Here is a 22,010-nt window from a genome sequence, read left to right as displayed (position 1 = left end):
AAATGCTTTATTTACTGTGAGACAAGCGTGCCTGTATGGAATACCACCAGCACTAATTAGCCCTGACTAATTTACCTTCCTCATATTGCCGTGACATCGCTGCTACGTTTATGCAACAGATGGGGCAGCGGTGACTCAGCCCCTGTCACTTTTGGGGTTTTTTTGGAGAACTATCTAGAGCCAAGCGTCATTCTCTGGGAAAGGTCCAGAGATAAAACACACATAGTCTGAAAAATCATTGTGTTTTCCCCAGGAGCTAACCCAAGTTCTCTTTCCTCAGTCTCTGAGGAACTCCGTGACTTCATATTCACACTTGGGAAAAGGATCTCCTGTCATAACTTCAACTTTTCTCAGCAAGTATCATGGAAAATTATAACGAGCTCTATCAACATGGAAGATGCCATAGAGTTCATTTCCAATCATTAAAAATTAGTAGAGACGACATGTAGGATCAGGGCAGAATTTATTTATTTATTTATTTATTTATATACGTACCCTAGAGAATTCTTCTAGTAACACCACAAAGGCATTATTTTCTGGGATAAAATTTCAGACGTAGGAACAAAATTACCATCCCCTCTGCTCTGCAAGTGTATCTCTCTATTGCTTTCAATACTGTTTATCTTATTTAATTTAAAAAAATTAAAGTTTCTGTAGCAGCTTTTTTTTTTTTTTTTTTTTTTTTTTTTTTTTTTTTTTTTGCTAAAATTCAGGAAGACTGGGAGGAAGGGGAATTACTCTTGGCGAATGCAAAGTGTACTGAGGGGAAAGATTGAAGTGTAATTTTTAGTTCCATTTTGGTTCCATGATGCAAATAAATGCAAAGTGTAATGAGGGGAACGATTAAACATAATTTTTTGACTCCATGATGGGGACAAATGCGAACTTTAGCGAGGGGAAGGATTAAACTCTTAACTTTGGGTTGTATGAGGGGACTCAATGTATAGCGGGGAGAGCGATTCAGGGGTCGACTTTGGTCTCCATGAGGGGAGTGAGTGCCAAGCGCAGCAAGAGGAAGGATTAAACCTTAATCCTTAAACCTTAAACGGTTAACTGCCGGCTCCACGAGGGGAGCGAAGGGAAATCGCAACTGGGGGAAGAATTAAAATATTAACTCTGCCGGCAGCAGCGCAGGCGCGGGCAGCGCCCGTCCCGCCGCCCCTCCCCTCAGCCCTCAGCGCCCAAGATGGCGGCGGCGCTGAGGCGGCCCCTCCTTCCATCCCCGCGCCCGCGCTGCGTCACCGCTCCCGCCCTCTCCCTCCCCGCCGCCATTGGCCGCGGGGCGCGCGCGGCGCGGCCAATGGGCGGCGGCGCCCAGAGCGAGGCTGGCCCCGCTGCCCCCCCGCGTCGCTCGGCCCGTCCCTTCCCCCGCTCGGCGGCACCGGCACCGCCGGGACCGGCCCGGGCCCGCCGCGCACCGCCCGCTCCGGGCCGCGCCGCCCTCCGCTCCGCTCCGCACCGCGCCGCGCCCGCCCGGCCGGCCCCCAGCGGCGCCCCCTCGCCCCGGCCCTTCCCGGCCCGCCGAGGCCGCGAGCGGGCCCGCCGGGCCCCCGGCGCGCTCGGGCCCGGGCGGAGGCGGAGGGGCCGCGCTCCTCCCCGGCCGCCCCCGCCATGGCCGACAACGAGAAGCTGGACAACCAGCGGCTCAAGAACTTCAAGAACAAAGGCCGCGACCTGGAGGTGAGCGCGGCGGGGCCCTGAGCCGCGGGGAGGCGGGAGCGGCGCGGCCGGGCGGGGAGCGAGGGAGGAAGGAGGCGCCGAGGCCGCGCTGCGGGCCGGGCGCGGCCGGGCCCGGGCCCATGGGGCAGGGCAGGGCCGGGGCCATGGGCCGGAACCGGGCCCCGCCGGGCGAGGGGCAGCGGCCGGGCCCCGCGGTGCCGCCCCGGGGCTCCGCGGCCCCCCGGGCCCGGCCGCGGCCGCGGCTGCTCCCGCCCGGCCGGCCGGCGGGGCTCGGGCCGGCCCTGCCCCAGCGGCCCCGGCCCGCCGTGGGCTCGCTGCCGGAGCGATCATCTCCGCGAGCAGCCCCTAAAAGCCTGAGTCAGGATTAGGGCCCGCTTGGGTGTTTCTGCTGCGTGTCTCCAGGATACCTCATGAAATAAATAACGCCCTAACTTTCATAGCAAGATTATTTTTCTTTTAAAAAAAACCCACATTCCCCCTCTCTGCCTCTCCCTTTTTTTTTCTTTTCTTTTTTTTTTCTTTTTTTTTTAATATTTCTGTTTTCGGCTCAGACAGTTGAGAAGCAATTCCGGCTCGTAGCACAGAGGCCCTGAACTTTTTGGTGGCTCAATTATTCGAGCTGTGAAGGTGCTTCCTAAGCGCAGCAGGATACATAATTAACTCGGGGTTTCCTTAGGAAATGGTCAGATTTTAAAACTAAGTATCAATCGTCACCTTTAAGCACTGGGCCTGGAATGCAGTTGGATTTTAAAGCAGCCTGTACAGGGTTCTGGATAAGGATTTTGGTGTTCTCATGGCTGCTTTTTGCTGGCCTCAAATTTTCCTTTCTGTTTTCCATGATATTCCAGTCTTATATAGGAGACATTACAATGTTTCAAAAGTAAAAACTCCTTTATGTTCCCTGTATTAATTTCAACATCAGCCGAGTTTCCCAGAAGCCTGTAACACCTGGCTTTTTAACCTGTCCAATTAAATTGATAAAACAGTTTATTGTTCAGTTACATCCAAACTTTTGGCAAAAATATTGGGAGTGGGAGTAATTAATTGCTCTGTTTGCTGGCAGGGTTGTGAGGTAACCCCTTGCCTTAGATACTAATTTATTTTTATATAAATTTTGTTACCACTGAATAGGCAGTTATAGGAGGGCATCTTTAGGGCTGCACACAGAATGTGCCATTACAGTGAAAAATGGGATTCTTGAGCAGACACAGGCTGGAGTTCAGGTGCTTTGGTGCAGCATTTTAAGGGAGAAGAGCTGAAGTAGGGAAGGTTCAAGATGGACACGCAGGTACCACCACGTGGGAGTGTGTCAGAAGGCAGCCAAGCTCTTCAATCTTTTTTTTTTTTTTAAATTATTTGCTGCAGCATTGAAATGCCTTTTTCCCCAGCCCAAACCCACTGCTGGGCCGTGTTAAATTTTAGAGAGTGACATTTATCCAGCAAATCCTGGAGCACATGCCTGCTCCCTAAAATAACCACGGTGCAGGGCTATTTTTCATACAATAGCTCAGGCTTCTGGCTGTCCCTGCTGCTCATTAACTGCTTACACATCACACTGGGCATCAGGCTGGGGGAATTGCTGGTGCCCACCCCAGCCAAGCTCCAAAACCCAGCTTGCAGGGCTGTTGGGCAGAAAGTTGTGTATTTATGTGGCAGAGGAAGCCAACATTTGATCTTTATCTCCTTCACTCCTCCCCCTTTTTATCTGCACTGAAATTCTCGTTGGCCCTGGGTTGTTTTTACAAAACCATCTTTTTTTAAAAAAATTTTCCATGACAGTTTACCCCTAGAGAAATGAGAAATCACCCTAATTTTGGTGAATTCCAAATGGAGAGATTTCTGGAGGTTGTGAAAGGTTGCCATGTTGTGAATTGCAAACTTCCTAAAAATGTTATCTCTTAATTCCATGTGCTCACATCAGTCCATTGACAGTTGCAGTTCCTGTCACATTGTCCTTGCCTTCCAGGTTTTACATATTCACAGGAAGTTCTTGTATTTCTGACCAAAATCAGGGAATTTCCTACATTTTATCCCTTAAAGTACCAAACATTTATTCACTTTTTTGGATACTCCAGTTATTTGATTCCTTTCCCTCAATATGCTTCTAAAAACACAAATTCTGGCCTGGCAAAAAGAGGAGAAAAAAGAAAACAAGCCCCAACACAAGCACCTGTTTTACATAAGATGTTTGACAAAATTCCTTCATATGCTGAAGTCTTGGGTAAACATTTCCTGCACGGGCACGTTGTAAATAATTGCTGCCATGTGTTTGGAAATGACAGATTGCTGGTGACACTGGGAATTGAGGGATTCACTGGGACCAGAAATCTCCAAGAATTCCTTGTCCTGTCCCTGGTTTCTGCTCCTGCCCAAAGGAATACACGATGTAATAAAGTTTTTGATAGTGGGGGAGCAGTAATTTGGAGCTGGGGCAGCATCTCTGGGGGGAAGTGAAGATATCTGGTCAGTGCTTGCCACATTTTTTTAGGGTTTTCAAGATTTTAGAGCTATGGGGAATAATAGAATTGGTTCAGCACAAAGAGGAGCCTTAAAAACTGCAGAAGTGGCCCAGTTTTTAACCTCCAGCCCCAAAGTCTGACTTGAAGAAGGGCTTATCTGGACTCTGATATTAAATTATGCAAATACTGATCCATTAGGGAGCGGGGTAAGGTGACTTTTTTCATCTTGTCTTCAGTGAGGAACAGGTTTTACTTGGGCTTTTTTTTCCCCTTGGATGAGAAGGGTTGAGCTGGTTTTTACTGGTGGTTGTGGGGATGGCTGTGCTGACACCCAGCCAGCCTTGGTTTTTCATGGTAATACCCCAGTTTTGGAATTAAATACCAGATCTTCACTGTACAGAGGCCAGATAAGTGCAAACTGATCATAGTGGCTGTGCTAGAGTTTTTGGGCAAATTGAGTTTAAATATTGCCTTTTTAGCCCTGCATTTAGGGGTCTTGATTTGGGTGGGTTTGCAGAGTTTTGGGGTGTTTTATTTGCTTCATTTTCTTTCACCTGGTGATTGAACATTTCATTTTCTCTTGGTGATTGTTGCCTGCTGCAGCATTGCAATCTGACTGACATTTAGAGGGGTTTTTTTAATGAAATAAAAAAATATTTCCTGCATTTTATTTCTGTGGAAATCCTGGAGCAATCTGCTGAATCTTTTCTCCCTGCCTCACCTGTGTTGCTGGGCAGGAGATTAAGAATTGCTTGAAGAGTGCCAGCACAGGAGAGGTGTTAAATAGAGATTTCTGCTCTGCAATTGAGAGATGCATGAAGGGAAATGATGATAATTCCGTGATGCAGAGCACTTCAAAACTAATTTTGGAGCAGCCATTGCATCAAGATGCTTGAAGATCAGTAATGTCAGGATTTTGAGGGTTGCCAGCATCATTCAGTGGACTTTTAAAATCACAGTATTTTTTGAGAACACCAAGGAAGCTCCAGGGGAGTGAGGGAAGGGTGGTGGTGTGAGATATATTGAATATTGCAGGTACTTTGAAGCTTTTCAACCCTTTCTGTATCCCACACAAAATAGTCTGCTTGGGATTAAATATGGAAGAACTGAAGGGAGAGCAGGAATTTCACTCAGTGAGATAAAAATAGGATTCTTTAAGCTGACTTGGAGTTCTGTGGTGAAGCTCATCCATCTTGTCACTTTGAAATGATACTGAGATATTTGTTTAAGGCATTTTCTCTGCCATGCACAGCTTCTCCAGGAAAAATGGGCCTGGTGGCACATGTAATGTCATATTGATTTTTATTTTTTTATCTGGAACTGAGTCCCATTTTCATTCTGAAGTTGCTGAGATGTGACTTCTGGGGTATCTTGGGTTGGCTTTATGATCCCAAAGCGTTTTTGTCAGTGGTCTTGAGAGCAGATTTCATTGCTCCACTTTGGAATTGAGATAGGATTTGTATAGGAGGGGATAATGGATGGAGGAGGACCTGAATCACTGACTGTAACTGAGGAAAAATAGTCTGTTTTCACGTGTCTGTTCCCTGTGGGGTGTGATTTGTTTTTATTTGGAGTCCCAGACCACACTGGTGCTGGTAGCAACTTCCTGGGCAGGAAGGAAGGAAGGATGGCACAAGCAGCTCATTTTTTATTTACAATAACTGTTGACTTTGCAGTTCCCCAGCAGAAACAATGTGCCCTTGGAAACCATTCCCTGGGATGAGAGCAGCAGCCAAAGTTCTACAGTTACTCCTGTGCTCTCAGACCTCCCTGCTGGAGGTGTAGAAATGGAGTGGAACATTTTATAACAGCAAAAAAAACCCACCCCAGCCAGGAGTGAGCACAGGCCGAGCTCAGGGAAGGGATCCCATTCCAGGATCCCATTCCAGGATCCCATTCCAGGATCCCATTCCAGGATCCCATTCCAGGATCCCATTCCAGGATCCCATTCCAGGGTCCCATTCCAGGATCCCATTCCAGGGTCCCATTCCAGGTGTGTTTAGGAAGGGCTGGTGCATCCCAGCTGCTCGAAAACCCCTCAGAATGTCCCAGGATCCTGCAGGCATCACTGCCACGAGATTTTAATGATAAGCTGAAGGGCTCAGTCATGACTAATGGTCAGAAATAGCCCTTATGAGAAATCTGAAGCTAAATATAATTGAAAAAAGGAGGATGGAGGGGTGGCCATCGCAGGCCGACAGAAATAGATCGGATCATTTGATTTTTGATGTGGCAAGTGACAAACAGGACCCAGTGCCTGAGAGAGCCACGTGAATTCCTGACAGAGTGGGCCATGTTTTCAGCTGGAGCCCTTGCCTGGCCTCTCTGAGCTCAGCTGTGAAGCCCTTTCTGGTCAGAGTGGTTTCCTGTGGTGCTGGGAGCTGATTCACACAGCTCAGATCTCCCCCAGAGCAGCAGGAACCCTTGCCCAGTGCCAGGACACCACCATCCCTCATCTCTCTTTGAGCTGCTCTCCAAAAGGCTGCACAAGTCACTCTTGCCTCTGCCTGGCATTTTACTTTCTCCAGACTCTTCCATCTCTAGCTGGGGTGGTGGCACTGGGAAATCCCGTGGCAGAGCTGACTTCAGCTCTCATTTGTGCTCTTCCTCCTCCTGGGAGGATGAGCAGTGCCAGGTTGACCTGTAACTATTCTGTCAACACACTGTTTACACAGAGAGTGATTTTAGTGGAGCCAGGCTGTGGTAAATCGTGCTTCAGAGTGACTTCACTGGTGGCTTGTCTTTCATGTGAAGGCTTTTGTGAATTCAGGAATTCAGGCAAGGCCTGACAGGAGGGAGAACATTCTTCTTGTCCCAGCAGAGATCCTTTAAAGTCTGATCACCTGCAGATAGGATTTTTTTAAGTTAAGAATTTTCTAAATGACACATCTGAGGCTTTTTTGTTATAATATTTTTTTGGTCCCACTCGGTTCTCTCTGTGTCAGCAGCAGCTTTGCCATCACCCCTGGGTCTGGGGAGAGCCACCCCTCTCCCAGGCAGCTTTTGGGTGGGAATGTTGATTTTGCTGCCTGTGCTTTGGGAAGGTGTTAAAAGTCCTGTGAGATCATCAGGGGCGTGGTACAGCTCTGCAATCTGATCATCAGAGGCTTTCCTCACATTATTTTAGCTGGGATATGCCAGATCAGTGGAGTTTGGAGAAACTCCACTGGGAATTTGAGAGCAGCAGCCTGGAGTACCCAAAGCATCTGCAAAGCCTGGAAGTGCTGGGTGGGATCCAGCAGTGGATCAGCTTCTCCTGGAGCTCAGAGAAACATCCCTGGAGTGATTCCTGCCTTCCCTCTGCTCTTCAGAGCTGCAGCCATTGTCCTGGGGGATCCCAGACTGGGATATTTGTGAGATCCCTGAGGATCTCACAAAGCACAGGCAGCAAAATCAGCATTCCCACCCAAAAGCTGCCCTGGGAGAGGGATGGCTCTCCCCAGACCCCAGGGTGACACTGCTGCTCACAGCAAAGCTGCTGCTGACACACAGACAATCGAGTGGGACCAAAACAAATATTCCAAAAAGAAGAAAAGCCTCAGCTCCTCTGTTCTGGCTCTCCCAGGTTGCTGCAATGCTCCTGGCACTTTGCCTTCTCCAGAGCAGGAATCTGTCCCTGGGGAAGGTTGGATTTTCCCCTCAGCCCCTGCAAAGTTCTGCCCCCAGAGCAGCAGGGCGCCATCCCTGCTTTGCCACTTTTTGCTGTCCTTAACCTTTTTCTCTGGGGAGCTGCAGTGTTGTGCTCCACTGAAATCTGATCTGATGAACTGCACCTTCTTTTTGATAAGAATAATGAAGAAAAATGCTTTGAAAGTGAGGTTTGAATGCTTATCTTCAGATCTCCTCACTGTTCAGGAGGTTCCTTTGCCTTCTGTCCTGTGCTCGGGGACTTCCAGTTTTCCCTGGGCTTGGCACAATAGAAATGGAATTGTTTGGAATTTTGCTGCAAAGTTCAAAGTGTTCAAATAAAATCACTCCAGACTGATTTATTTCTGTTCTCACTGCAGTAGCACAAGCAGCAATAAACCATTTTATGTATATTTACAATTGATGTTTTTCCCTGAGTACTGTCAATGGCAGCTGTAGAGAAAATGACCAAAAAAAATTGCTTTTAGAATGTCAAAGGTTCTAATTTATAAATAACAGCTCTGGAACTCAGCTTTGCTTGCAGGGTCTCTTAATTTGAGCTTCTTTATAAAGTTATTTTGCTGTTAGATTTTCCATTTTGCCCTTTGAAAAATATGGTTTTATTCCTAATTCCTTTTTCCTCAACTTGAAGACTTAGGAGAATGTTTTAGTATGAAATAACAGAAATATTGTAGTTATTTCCATTTCCTGTAGGATGTCTACTTTTATAATGAAAATTAAACCCTGTGTGTAAAAGTCCTGTTTAAAGTGCATGAACTGAAATAGTTGTACAAGAACTTTTTAAATTGATGTAAATTCAGATTCTAATTTTTTTTCTCTTTATTCTTTCCAGACTATGAGAAGACAAAGAAATGAAGTTGTCGTGGAGTTGAGAAAGGTGAGATGACCCAGAGTTTTTATTTTATTTTATAAAATTATTGTTACCAAGTAGGATTTGACTTTGTTAGTCTGATAAAATACGAGTTTTCATTAAAGACTCAAAAGTTCTGAAGTTATGGGAATTCCACAACTTTTGTCCTGAAAACCAGGAGTGTATTTGTAAACTAATTTAAGAGACTCCTTGCACTTCCAGAGGTTTTTAAAGATTTGGTTTTCCTTTGAAAATCAGCTGTTCCTGCTCATCTGCAGGCAGAAAATTATTTCCTTACAATTAAGTGGGGAAGAGTGTGAAGGTAAAACTGGAATTGTTGGAAAAAAGGAATCACAACTGGAATTATTTTCCTTCTGAGCTGAACAGAAAACCTCTGGGAATTGGTGTGTCCTGTTGGGAATGATGAGAAATAAACTGGAATTTTGATGGATTTGTGCACATCAAGCTTCCAGCACAAGTTGGATGCAGGATTTTTTAGGAAGAATTCCCAAAATGTGCTTCTCTGGGCAGTCCTTTCCAAGTTATTTTTTGGAAAATTTAAGTGTTTGAAACGAAAGCTTCTCTTCCCTTCTTAACACCCTCACCCCCCTAAATCCAAGTTTTAAAGTTATTCCATCATTTTTCTCTTTAAGAACAAAAGAGACGAGCATCTCCTAAAGAGAAGGAATGTTCCCCATGAAGATATCTGTGAGGATTCTGATATAGATGGGGACTTCAGAGTGGTAAGAATTAACTTGCATTAATTTCTTCCTTTCTTTTGCATTCTTAAAAGAGTTCAAATTTCTAACTGCTTCTTGTCTCTGTTTTCCAGCAAAACACTTCTTTGGAGGCAATAGTACAGGTAAAAACTATTACATTGTTTGAATATTCCTCATGGTATGATGACAGATGTGTGAAAAATCTAATTTCTCTTATTTTAGAATGCTTCGAGTGACAACCAGGGTATTCAGCTAAGTGCTGTGCAGGCAGCAAGGTAAGAACACACTTTGCTCAAATATCCTGATTTTATTGTTATTTTATCATGCTTTTAATGTCAGAAAATGTGCTCTAGCTTAACTGAAGTTGTAATAATGAAGAGATTTTTAAAAGGAAAATAGAACTTTAAAGAAATCAAAATACACAGACCTTTTAAGTAGTGTGGATTTCCTTTACATGTAAATACCTGGATTTATCTTGGTGCAAGCTTGATGCTCCTCACAGGGTAAAACACACACTTCAAGACAAAGATTTTACAGTCCTTTAAAGTGCAGAAAGAGCTGGGTGTCTCCTTTTGTAGGAGCTGGAGCTGAATAACTCATCTCTTATTTTCCTGGCTGGTGAAAAACTTCCAGAGGGGAGAGAGCATGGAGTGAAATGGCCAGTGGATAGAATGGCTTTGTTTTTCCAGTGGCTCAGTAATTTCACTTTGGGGGATTATTTTCACTTAAAGAGGAGGAAGCAAATCCTGTGGGAGGAGGAGAGGAACCCTTGGGAAGGAATTCCCAGGCCAGCAGGAGCAGTTTGATTGTTGGGGTTCCACTGGAGATTCCCAAACTCAGAGGCAGCCTTTACTGACCTGCCAGTGGCAGCACTGACTCCTTTTGAGGGAAAGGTTGGATTAAACAGCTCCCTGCTCCTTTCCAGGCAGGATTTGTCTGTAATTTGGTTTTTTTGTCCATTTTCCTGCAGGAAGCTGCTGTCCAGTGACCGCAATCCACCCATTGACGACCTAATAAAATCAGGAATATTACCTATCTTAGTGCACTGTCTTGAAAGAGATGACAAGTGAGTACTGCCAGAACTCCACATATTGCACCAGTTCTTGCTGTTCAGCTGCCATGCCACTGATGTGAGTGATAACAACTGTGGTTTTTCTTTGCCTGCAGTCCTTCCTTACAGTTTGAAGCTGCGTGGGCTCTGACAAACATTGCCTCTGGAACCTCGGAGCAAACCCAGGCTGTAGTTCAATCCAGTGAGTCCTCGGGGGGATCTGCTCCATCCCCACCTGGCATTTGGGTGGGATCAGGTTGGGATCAGCTTGTGCTTCAAGCTCCTGAAGGAGCTGCTGCCAGGTTTACCTCACACACCTGGTTTTGCCTTCATTTCCTCAGGGTTTAAACCCACTTGGGTTTCCTAATGGTGAGCTGGAAACTCAAAATATCTTAGAGTTGATACCTGCTGGCTTCCAGTTTTCAAACTTGAAAAAAAACACCAAAAAACTTGGAATAAAGCCAAACAACCCCTCTGAAAATCTTCCTGTTGTGAAGAGAGGAGAATATTCATAGACCAGAGGGTGCCTGACACTGAACTCTTCCAAAATTAAGTTGAAGTACAAAACCTGTCCTTCCTATTTTGGGGCATCTGAAACGTGGGAAGGAATTGTTGTTGGAATCCGAGCTACCAGGCAAAGCAAACTTTGTTCTGGGCTCCAGGCATGTCCTGAAGCAGAGCTTCTGTTGCTAAATCAGAACTAAGTGGGCAGGGTTTTTAGTTGAGTGAACAAACCAGAGCTTTTTGAAGAATCAAAGATACAGTGAAATGAGTTTTTCCTAAAATTTTGAAAGGAGTTTTTCCTAAAATTTAAGGAAAAAATACATTAAAATTATGTTGGCTGCGAGATCAGTTGCTTCTATTTCTGCAAACTTGGTGTTAAGAGCCTGTGAACTTTGATATAATTTGATTTTCACTCTCACAGGATGTACCTTTGGTAATACTTTTATCTTTTTCTCCATCCTCTTCCTTTCCCAGTTGCAACCTGAGTTTTCTTTGGGAAATCTAATTAGTAGATAATCTATCCCACCCCTGATATAGAGCACTTTAAATCTAATTTATCAGTGGATGAAGCACTTTTTCAGTGATTTCTCTTGGTCTGTACTGCACTGTTAGTCAATTTAATAGCTGTGACATACAAAATTATGATTTATTTCAATTTCAATGATGCTTTTTTGTCATTTTTCCATGAGAAATTGTTAATCTGCTTGCTGGAGATGTTTTTTCTCCTTGCATACAGACACTGTAAATACCTTCATTTAGCAGGAAATTAGAATCCTGCTGATCAGTTGTTTCTCTAGCAAACACATGGTTTACATTAAGAAAAAAATCTAATTAAAAATTTCAAATTTCTCTTGAAATTTATGAAATAAATGAGTTCCTTGCAGACTGGGCTATTATGTAAGCAAGACCTCAGTGCTGAGGGAGAATAAAACAAGATCAATTATGTAAATGTGGATTTCTTTCCTGCCCTCTGCCTGCATTCCCACTCCTTAATTCCCACTCCATTCCTGCTCATTCTCCAGTTGCTTCCTCGGGGTGCCTGAGTTTGGTCTCTGGTGTTCCTTTGCACTTGGGGCTGGTGCATAACTTAGCAGAGAATTTCTGAATTCAATAACTGGAACTAAATTTGGATCCTGACAAGCTTCAGTAAACTTGAGACTTGCAAACAAATTAAATGTCAGGGGTTTAATATTCTCTGTAAGAATATGCAGCAAAGGAAGAATCATTGCAGTGTTTTATTTTACTATCACCTGGGAAATTAGTGAAGCTTTGGCCAGTTCTTAACAGGAGAAAAATGTCTCCTGTGAGAGTTAATCCTGTGCATTATTTGCTCTTTAGAGGTGCATTTTTAACCATTTCTCTGGTTCTTTTTGTACCTTTCAGATGCTGTGCCGCTTTTCCTGAGACTGCTGCATTCACCTCATCAAAATGTCTGTGAGCAAGCAGTGTGGGCTTTAGGAAATATCATAGGTGTGTCTTCCTCCTGCCACCACCACCCTCTGGGGATGTTTTATTAATTATTGTTACTCCTGCCACCACCAATCTCTGGAGATGTTGTACTATTGTTGTTGTTGTTACTTCTGCCAGCACCACCCTCTGGGGATGTTTATTATTATTATTATTATTATTATTACCTCTGCCACCACCAACTTCTGGGGATGTTTTATTAATTATTATTACTCCTGCCACCACCAATCTCTGGAGATGTTTTATTATTAATATTATTATTATTATTACTCCTACCACCACCACCCTCTGGGGATGTTTCATTATTGTTTGGAAATTTTATCAAGGAATCTTCAGGAATATGTTGTGCTCTCACTGTTCTTGGTGATCTGGTGTTGCCATCCCTTTCCCTTACCCAACACCATAAATCTCTAAATCTGGGATGTGTTCTGGCAAAATCTCTAAATCTGGGATGTGTTCTGGCAAAATCTCTAAATCATGGGATGTGTTCTGGCAAAATCTCTAAATCATGGGATGTGTTCTGGCAAAATCTCTAAATCTGGGATGTGTTCTGGCAAAATCTCTAAATCATGGGATGTGTTCTGGCAAAATCTCTAAATGCTGGGATGAATGTTTTCTGGTAAAATCTCTAAATGCTGGGATGGATGTTTTTTGTTAAAATTTCTAAACGATGGGATGAATGTTTTCTGGTAAAATCTATAAATGATGGGCTGTTTTCTGGTAAAATCTGTAAATGCTGAGCTGTTTTCTGTTCAAATGTGTCAACAATGGGCTGTTTTCTGTTGAACCCCCTGCCTGTCCCACAGGTGATGGACCCCAGTGTAGAGATTATGTCATTAGCCTTGGCGTGGTGAAGCCCCTGCTGTCCTTCATCAGCCCCTCCATCCCCATCACCTTCCTCAGGAACGTCACCTGGGTCATGGTCAACCTGTGCCGCCACAAGGACCCCCCTCCACCCATGGAGACCATCCAGGAGGTGAGGTGGTGGTTTGGCTCTGCAGGGCTGGGCTGCAGCTGGGGTGTGCCTGCTGCCAAAATAACCCTCAGGTGTTTCTTTCCCCCCCAGATCCTGCCAGCGCTCTGCGTTTTAATTCACCACACGGATGTAAATGTGAGTGACCCCTGCTAAAGGCACTTCCAGCTTCTGCTGTCCTTTTTCAGCTGAAATATAAAACAAAATTATAATCTGTGATGTTCCCTTTGATTAGGACAGGATTCTTTGGTATCTATTAGCTGCTTCTTTTAAAATAATGATGCTATTTTTAAATAGTGATGGTTTTTTCCCTGGTGTTTCTGTCTTTGCAAGTGTTTATTTGCATGTACTTTCCCTGCACTTAGAACTGAAACTGCTTTCTATTTTTATTTCTGTGAGCATTCATTCACAGAGAACTACAGGAATTTTTTGTGCCTAGCAATTTAATTTGTAATGGAAATCAGTGTGAATGAAAGAAAAATCGGTGTCTGCTGCACATGTCAAATGTCAGGGTTAGCTGTAACTTCTGAGGTGTTAAATATGAAATAGTTACTTAAAAGTGAAGTAAATGAGGAAAATTTCATTGAAATTTTGGAATGAGTCAGCTTTTTGTCTGAACATAAATCAGAATTTGAGATTGATTCTTCTTGATTGAAATTCTTTGCTTCCTAAAGAAGTTGTAGCTGGGTTGATGGCAACATTGCTCTGCAAAAAAATGTCTGTATTAACTTTGCCATTCCTATAGTAATTATGTGATTCAATTTCTTGCCTCTAAAGAGGTGAAATTAAGTTTATTTGAATTTTGGAAATTCCTGTATTGGTGAGCCAGTCAAGAGCTGTCAGCTGAAACAACATTCACTCAATATTCTTGCCAGCTGTCAGTTTAAATGCTCACATTCCCTGACTTTCCTGCACGTGAATGCACACGGACATTAATTGAAATGAACTGTCAGTGTATCCATGAATGTGCATCATTTTGGAGCTGTGCCTGTGCTGCTGTTTTCTCCTGTCAGATATTGGTAGATACAGTCTGGGCACTCTCCTATCTCACGGATGCTGGCAATGAGCAGATCCAGATGGTGATAGACTCTGGAATTGTCCCTCACCTGGTCCCTCTCCTCAGCCACCAGGAAGTCAAAGTCCAGGTGAGTTTGGATCGCACGGAGCAAGTGACCCCAAAATCTGCTGCTGCACAAAATGCTTCCTTTTTATAGCTGAAACGTAATAAATAAATAAATGTAATTTTCCTGTGTGCTGCAGCATTTGCATGCCACCTTTTGCTGGCTGGGAAGTTGTTTTGAAAGGAAATGTTTTGTTTGCAGACGGCGGCGCTGAGAGCTGTGGGGAACATCGTCACCGGCACCGACGAGCAGACACAGGTGGTTCTCAACTGTGAGGCTCTCTCACACTTCCCAGCACTTCTCACACATCCCAAAGAAAAAATTAATAAGGTGAGCAGCACCAGGGATTTTACCTGATGGGTAACTTTTATGTTTGGCCGAGCTGGGGTTCCACGTTGTGCAGTGCCATAAAGATGTGAGTAAGGGGCTCCTTCCACCAGTTTGTGGCAAATTTCAGCAAACACTGATTTTTTTTCTGGAAATTAATAGTAATGGATTAATTAATTAATCCATAGGGAAGTCTCTTAGGAGCTGCAGACTTGTGCTTGACAGGAATATCAATGTTTGTAGGAAATCAAAGCTTTCTCATATAAGTCTGCTTGTTGGTTTGTGTAGGAGTTCTCAACATGTGAAATGTCACCTTAATGAATGAACCTGACTCTCTCAGAAGTGATGACACGGAGATAATTGGGTGTGTTTGGATGGAGTGTGTGTGAGGAGGGGAGCTGGGGCAGGGCCTGGGTGGGGGCTGTGTGTGGGGGCTCTCGTGGGGGCACTGATGGCAGTGCTGAGCCAGGAGTGCATCTGAGGCGTGTTGGGCACCTCGGGGCCCCTCTGCAACACTGCCTGTGATTAAAGCCCCAAAAAAGCCCACCAGGAGAGCCCCAGGCAGCCCAAACGTCTCCAGGGTCACCTGTGATCCTGTGATCTGATCTCAGAGAGTCAGGCATGAACACTGCTGAAGCTTCCTTTGAAATTCTCAGCTAAAGAGTTCTCACTCAGGGAGGCTGAGAAGGGAATTGAATGGTGGAGGTTTCTAGGAAGGGAGAAATCTATCAGTTGTAGGGTTTAAAAGGTTGGTACTCTGAATGTACCTAAAATTGTATTGAAAACTGTTACTTCTTGATGAAAGTTTAGATTCCCACTCTAAAAGGGAGGTGAGGGCTGAGTTTAACTCGGGGAGGGGCTGCTGGGGAAGAGATCTGCTCTTGCTTGCCTGGGAGGACAGTCCTGGGCTTGTGGACAGAATGAGCATAAAGAGCCAAACTTCAGAGTATTGTTAAAAATCAAGTGTTAATTCCAAGTGCTGCATTTTCCTGAAGCTAAGAAGAGTCCTTAGGAAGGAGGTAAAGAACTGTCCTGTCTGGAATACAGGATTCTGCCAGGCCATCAGCTGAGACCTGCCAACTGGCAGTGCTGGGAGTGATCAGAAGTGCTCATTTTTGTCTCCAAATAATTTCTCCTTTTAATTTGAAGTATTTGGTTGAAGCTGGTAACAGTGAGAGGCTGAGGAGTCTTGTGGAGTCTCCTGAGGTGAGATTGTCCCTTTGGTTTGTCTCAGCAAGAACTCAGCTCTGCTTGTGTTCCAGGTTGCCCAGTTGCAGTGGACATAAATGATGTAGAATCTTTCTGTGAATTAATTCCTGATGTTTTATTTTGCAGGAAGCAGTGTGGTTCCTATCTAACATCACTGCAGGAAACCAGCAGCAAGTTCAGGCAGTAATAGATGCAAACCTTGTTCCAATGATAATCCATCTTCTAGATAAGGTCAGATCCCAAGGATTGGTGGTGGGCTTCAAATCCTGTTGGTGTCTTTTAAAAGTGACTTCCCAAACCACTCTGTGCAGAAAGAACAGCTAAAAGCATGTGGGAATTATTTAAGGGAAAAGACAAATAACCCAGAGCTGGTCACAGATAGCTCTGTTAATTACCAATTTATTGATCTGTGAGGAAAGATTGGAGACTTTTCCCTGTGATCCCAGCCCTGAGCTGCTGCAGCAGCCCAGCTGCAGTGTGTGCAGGGCTTTATCACAGCTTTATCAGCCTGGGCTCAGCTGGCCTACAGGATGTGACAGCTGCAGATAAGGGCTGGCACAGTGCAGGGCTGCAGCTCTTGCTTGCCTTGGTGTAAACAAAGTTCCTTCCCTGGCAGATCAATTGCAGAGGTGGCTGTAGGGAAGGGATGAACTCAGAGACTCAAACAGGATTTATTTGTTACCTCACACTAAACTGCTACAGTGGCACCTTGCACAGGGGACTGTAACAAATGCAGCTCTGTGGGAATCCTGCTGGCACAAAGCCTGGAATGACTCTTCCTGTCTCTGGTTGTGCTTCCAGGGGGATTTTGGGACTCAGAAAGAAGCTGCTTGGGCAATAAGCAACTTAACAATCAGTGGGAGAAAAGACCAGGTGAGTCCAGCTTTGGGAAAACTTCCATTTCCCTCTTGGGAGGTGCTGGGGCTCTGGGTGTCTGTGTCCCTTCTCTGTTCAGTTACTTTCCCTTCTCCTCATGGGATTTAAGTGACCTGCCCTTGTTTTGGGGTGCCCTGAGGCCAGGAGCATCCCTGGGGTTTGGTGCAAGCTCTGTTGGGATGAGTGACTTCAGTCAGGCTCTGATGGGGTTCTCAAACATTCCATATTTCTTTTTACCTTTTTTCCCCACACCATGAGACTGTGATCATTAAAAGGACAAATGAGTAGGAGACACAAGTCCCTTGTAAGCCCAGAGTAGATTTGTGGCAGGGTTGGGGTGGTGCTGTCACTCTCCAGAGGTGAGGGTGAAACTCCTTATCTGACACTGAAAAATTGACAGTATTTGCTCCTGGGGTGTTGTAAACCTCAAATCTATTTGTAGTTTATACCCAAATGTTTCCTTTGAATGTGCCAAAAGGGGTTCCTGAGGTGGCCACTGCAGAGTGCTCAGGGCTGGGGGGTGGCAGTGACTGTCTGGGCTTGCTGGGATGTGTTTGCTGTGCTGCTGCCACGTTCCTGCTGTAACTCTTGGCTTTTCCCCCTCAGGTGGCTTACTTAATTCAACAAAACGTAATTCCTCCCTTTTGCAACTTGCTGACAGTAAAAGATGCACAAGTTGTGCAAGTGGTTCTGGATGGACTAAGTAATATATTAAAAATGGCTGAAGAGGAAGCAGAAACCATAGCCAATCTTATAGAAGAGTGTGGAGGTAGGAGGAGCAAGATTTTAATAACTTTTCCAGGGATTGCTGCTTTGGCATCCCGCTTGTGTTGGGTTTATTGATACTTTATATTGATATTTTAAGTAAACTTGTTTTAAAGCAGCCTTTTCATGCCTATCAGGTGAATATCCACAGCTTTTCCTAAAATGGGGAGGAGCAGGATAATGGCAGTAAAGTTCATTAGGTGCTAATTTTGTAACAGTCTGCATATTAGACAAATTAGTCTAATTAACAGAAACTAAATTAGTCAGTGTGGGGGTGATGTGCTTACCTTAATCATGCACAAGTCATGTCCAGGTGAACTTGGAAAAAATAATTCCACATACAGTGGTTGTAAACATGTAATAACTTTAATTTCCTCGTGGTTTTAAGACTTTCTCCACATTCTTTGTGGTTTAAGTTGACTGAAACTTTTCAGGGATGAAAAAAAAGTGATAGTAAATTTGGGCACAGGTAAAAAACTTTGGGATTTGTTAACATGGAGTAGAATAATCCTTAAAATACCAAATCTATGTACTCAACTTTTGTGTTTATATGTATAAAATAGATATAAATATGCCAGGTGGGTTTAACAGCATTTTATTCATAACCAGATCACTCATAACTCTATTCCCAATGTATTTTTAATTTCTTTGTTGGAAGTGGTTTGGCCTGAATTTGGTGTTCTGAGATCTCTTGTGTGTTGGTTGCAGGCCTGGAGAAAATTGAACAGCTACAAAACCATGAAAATGAAGACATCTACAAACTGGCTTATGAGATCATTGACCAGTTCTTCTCCTCAGATGATGTGAGTGTGCACTTCCTGCAGTGGGCTCATGGTTTTCATTTACAAACCTGCAGGAGAAAGGCAGGGCTGGGCTCAGGGAAGAGTTGGAGCCCTTGTGTGACCCTCCTCTCCTCCTGCCATTGCTGTGATGAAGCATCTAAAGAAGATCTGATGCCTAATTTAAGCCTCATCTCTAGGGATTAAATCCCAGGCTGTGAATAGTTCCCTTAACTCCCAGCTTGACATTTCCCATTTGATAAGCTCCCTGCTGGCTCCAGGGCTGAGCTGCTGCTAAAGAGACAAAGTAGTTGGAATATGTGAAGAATTCCAGGGTGGAATGTGCTGAGCAGGAGCGTTGTTCCCAGTTCAGGCGTGGATCATAAATCAAAGGCAGGGTTGGTGTGTGTGCACTTCCAGTCAGGAAGTTCACTGCAGAGAGGGCCAGGGCAGCCCTGGCAGCCTGTGCCCTGCAGGGAGGGTTTCCTGCTGCCTGGAGCACTGCAGGAATGCTGGGTTCAGCTGCATTCATGGCCTGTTGGCACTTGGAAGGTTATTTTCTGCTGGATTTCACTTGGATGTGAGCAGTAAGATCCAAGTCTTGTTTAGCAACTCAACTTTGGCATTTACAGCTGGACTTGGAATTTAATCCAGTGTCAGTTTGGGCTCTGTCCTTCCTTGGCTTAGTGGTGCTGGTGCTCTCCTGAGGACTGGGACAGTTTCTGAGGCTGCCAGAAGGTTTTCCAGGAGAGATGGTTGTGTCACCAAGAGGGTGACATGGGGTGCCATGTAGCACTCCCTGACAAATACCAACTAAAACATTTGGGTTGAAATCACTTCATTTTAGTGCTCTCACTAAACTAGGGGAGGGATGGCAGGACTGGGTGCAAGGAGGTGGACAGAGAGCTGCTTTTGGGATTGTCCAGCTGCTGTGGAGGGAGGTTTGGTTGTGTCCCTGCTGACGATGTCCCCGTTGCATTCCAGATTGATGAAGATCCAAGCCTTGTTCCAGAAGCAATCCAAGGCGGAACATTTGGTTTCAATTCATCTGCCAACGTACCAGCAGAAGGGTTCCAGTTTTAGAGTGGTATTTTGGAAGTTTAGGTACAATGCAGCACTGAATAAAAAAAAAAAAAAGGTTTGATCCATCAATCTTGGCTCATGGGATCCGCTGCTGCATTAAATCGGGAAAGTAAATGTGAAGATTTCATTTGGAATCACAGAAAAGCCCAAATGAAGTCAAGATGGCGAGTGGGTGCGAGTGAGAATGAGTGGCAAAATGTAACGACAAACTTCACACTGAATGCTTCTTTAGATTGTTCAAAGAAAAAGGGCTACAGGTCACAGATCTTCAGTGCCTGAGAAGGAACACCGACCTCCCGGAGCGGCGGGGGGACGATGGCAGTACTCTCATCATCAGCCTCGTAAGCATCAGAGAGCAGGATGCCCAGAGCAGGGGGAGGAGGCCAGGCCTTGCTCTGCAGCCCCGTGTGAGTGGCCAGCGTGCAGTGAGTGTCTGCCCCGGGCAGCCCGGGCCTGCCGCGGGGAGCGTGCCTGTGAGTGTCTGTGAGTGCGAGCCGAGCGCCTGCGGGGGCTGGAAACCCAATCACCCAATGAGTTCACAAGTGTCGACTTACACTGGACACACCAAGACCGGTTTAGCAGCAGACTCTGGTTTACTCCTGCAGCCTGTGTTTTCCTCCTTTTTATTTTTTTTATTTTTTTTTTTCCCCCTCTTCTTTTTTCTTTCAGTTCTTTTTCATTTCTTTTTTCCTGTTACGGCTTCTTAGTTGTTTGTAAAGTCAGAATTTCAGGAAGGCTTCCCTGTGCATTTGCACCAGATGAATGTTTGATGTTATGAAAAGCTTTTCCATATCATCAAAACTAATTTGTAGATTTTTGCATGGAAAAACAAACAAACAAGAAAAAAAAAATCATCCATTTCCCTTCAAACTAGACTGTGTTGCAGTACACAAGTTGCCATAATAGTAGAAAGCAGTAAAAATGTGGTAATAAAACCTCATCCTTTTCATTTTCAAAGATAACATGAAGACCTTTGCATGTGGTAATCTCCAGCATAGTTCATTTTTAGATTTTGTTGAGTCCTGTAACCAAAATGTTTCTGTTGTGGTAGGATACCGTGCTGTGTTTCAATGTTACTTGTTTTCAAACTTTGTTTTCTATGAAAATGATATGGAAACGTCTAAAAATGAAATTTGGTGCATATGTACTGCTGAATAAAGAGCGAAAAAAAGAGGTGTGAATAGATGTACAAATCAAGTCATGGTTTGAACACCTTTAATATGCCTAATCCAATTGTTTTAGACTCTTTTTATCTTAGATGTAGGCAGCCATGAACAATCTATTTTGAGCCACTTTAGAGAGAAAAAAAAAATAAAAAACTTTGTATTTTTAAAACTTGCACAAAAAGGATGCAAGTGTTTTTATAATTGGAGGAGTGCCTCAGTTTTGAGGTCGTGCACACTAAATTCAAGGTGATGTTACAAATTTGTACAAACTGAACTCTTGATAAGGTGGCTCATTGTAGGAAATGCTGTGCCTTCCCCTTTGAGCACAAGTGTTGCATGAACAACAGTTTGCTATAATAAAACATCCCAGGTTAGCCACCATTAGCATCTATATCTACCTTGTGTTTTCAAATCAGCTGGTAATTCTGAAACACTGTAGAATGGATAAAGATTATTTTGTGATCATAACTCTTTGTTGGACTAGAGTATTTTTGCAGCATTCCTTGTCATCAGAAACATGGTTAAAAGTTTAAAACTAGAAGCAGCGGAAAACTAGCTTGTGAATTTATCCAAGTAGAGTGCAGGCTAGGCTGTCTTGGGGAAATAAACATTAAAACTTGCAACTCTGCTCCTCTGCCTGTTTCTTTATGGAATATTCACTTTTATTTTTCAGTATGAAACAAAGATTATATGAAGAAAGTGACTTTTAAGGGCTCTGGGTTGAGGTTTTTACCTGTTAAATGTGTGTTGCAGGCTGGAAGCGTGGAGTTATTTTGCTGTAAATGTTAAAAAAATAACAATTTTATTTCAGTTTTACTGAATTACCTCTGTGTATTCACTAAATGAATCAGGGCTGTTTTCATGGAGGGAAATCCATGGAGGAGGGAAATGAAATCCTTGTTCTGGAAGTTGCAATGTTGTGAGGAAAATTCTAACCTGTAAATGATAATTTTCACCCTCAGACACCTTTGTGGGGGATGTTCGTGGAAAATTGCTGTTTTACAAACCTTTCTTGTTGGGTAAGAGGAGAACAGGTATTTGTGACAACTTCTGTTTTTCCTAAAAACAAAACATTCCCAAAACCTCTCTATTTAATGCCAAAAAATGCTTTTTTGGGGGCACTTCCTGGGTATCACAACTGCAGAAAATTCCCTCGAGCTGGTGCTGTTCCAGCTTTTTCCCTTTTTTGGTGGATTTGGGGTGAGTTTTTACCAGGGAAATTCTCTTCCCCTGTTCCACAGCAGATCCTGTCAGTATTTCCCCAAAATCCGGGAATGTGAAATATTCCAGGATCTCCACAGGGTGGCACCCGCCGAACCTGGAGCCGATTTTT

General features: G+C 44.2%; 1 protein-coding gene and 1 non-coding gene across 2 annotated transcripts; both read left to right on the top strand.

Moving 5' to 3' along the window:
- The first annotated feature begins 1,484 nt into the window (after positions 1–1,484).
- KPNA4 (karyopherin subunit alpha 4) lies at positions 1,485–21,300 on the top strand. The gene is made up of 17 exons (XM_064385112.1): positions 1,485–1,680; positions 8,620–8,664; positions 9,291–9,380; positions 9,470–9,499; positions 9,579–9,631; positions 10,327–10,422; positions 10,524–10,609; positions 12,295–12,381; positions 13,185–13,354; positions 13,445–13,489; positions 14,365–14,496; positions 14,674–14,802; positions 16,135–16,239; positions 16,810–16,881; positions 17,491–17,653; positions 18,358–18,452; positions 19,413–21,300. Exons 1-17 carry the CDS (start codon positions 1,612–1,614, stop codon positions 19,509–19,511), a joined length of 1,566 nt encoding a protein of 521 aa, XP_064241182.1. The 5' UTR covers positions 1,485–1,611; the 3' UTR covers positions 19,512–21,300.
- On the top strand, positions 15,137–15,409 carry LOC135279042 (small Cajal body-specific RNA 7). Its single transcript, XR_010346395.1, has one exon. It is a non-coding gene; the product is annotated as a small Cajal body-specific RNA 7 (non-coding RNA).
- Positions 21,301–22,010: the final 710 nt, after the last annotated feature.

The sequence above is a fragment of the Passer domesticus genome, chromosome 11, assembly GCF_036417665.1.
Source record: "Passer domesticus isolate bPasDom1 chromosome 11, bPasDom1.hap1, whole genome shotgun sequence".
Classification (NCBI taxonomy): Eukaryota; Metazoa; Chordata; class Aves; order Passeriformes; family Passeridae; genus Passer; species Passer domesticus.
Note: the sequence above shows the minus strand (reverse complement) of the source record. Positions and strands in the feature narration are given on the sequence as shown.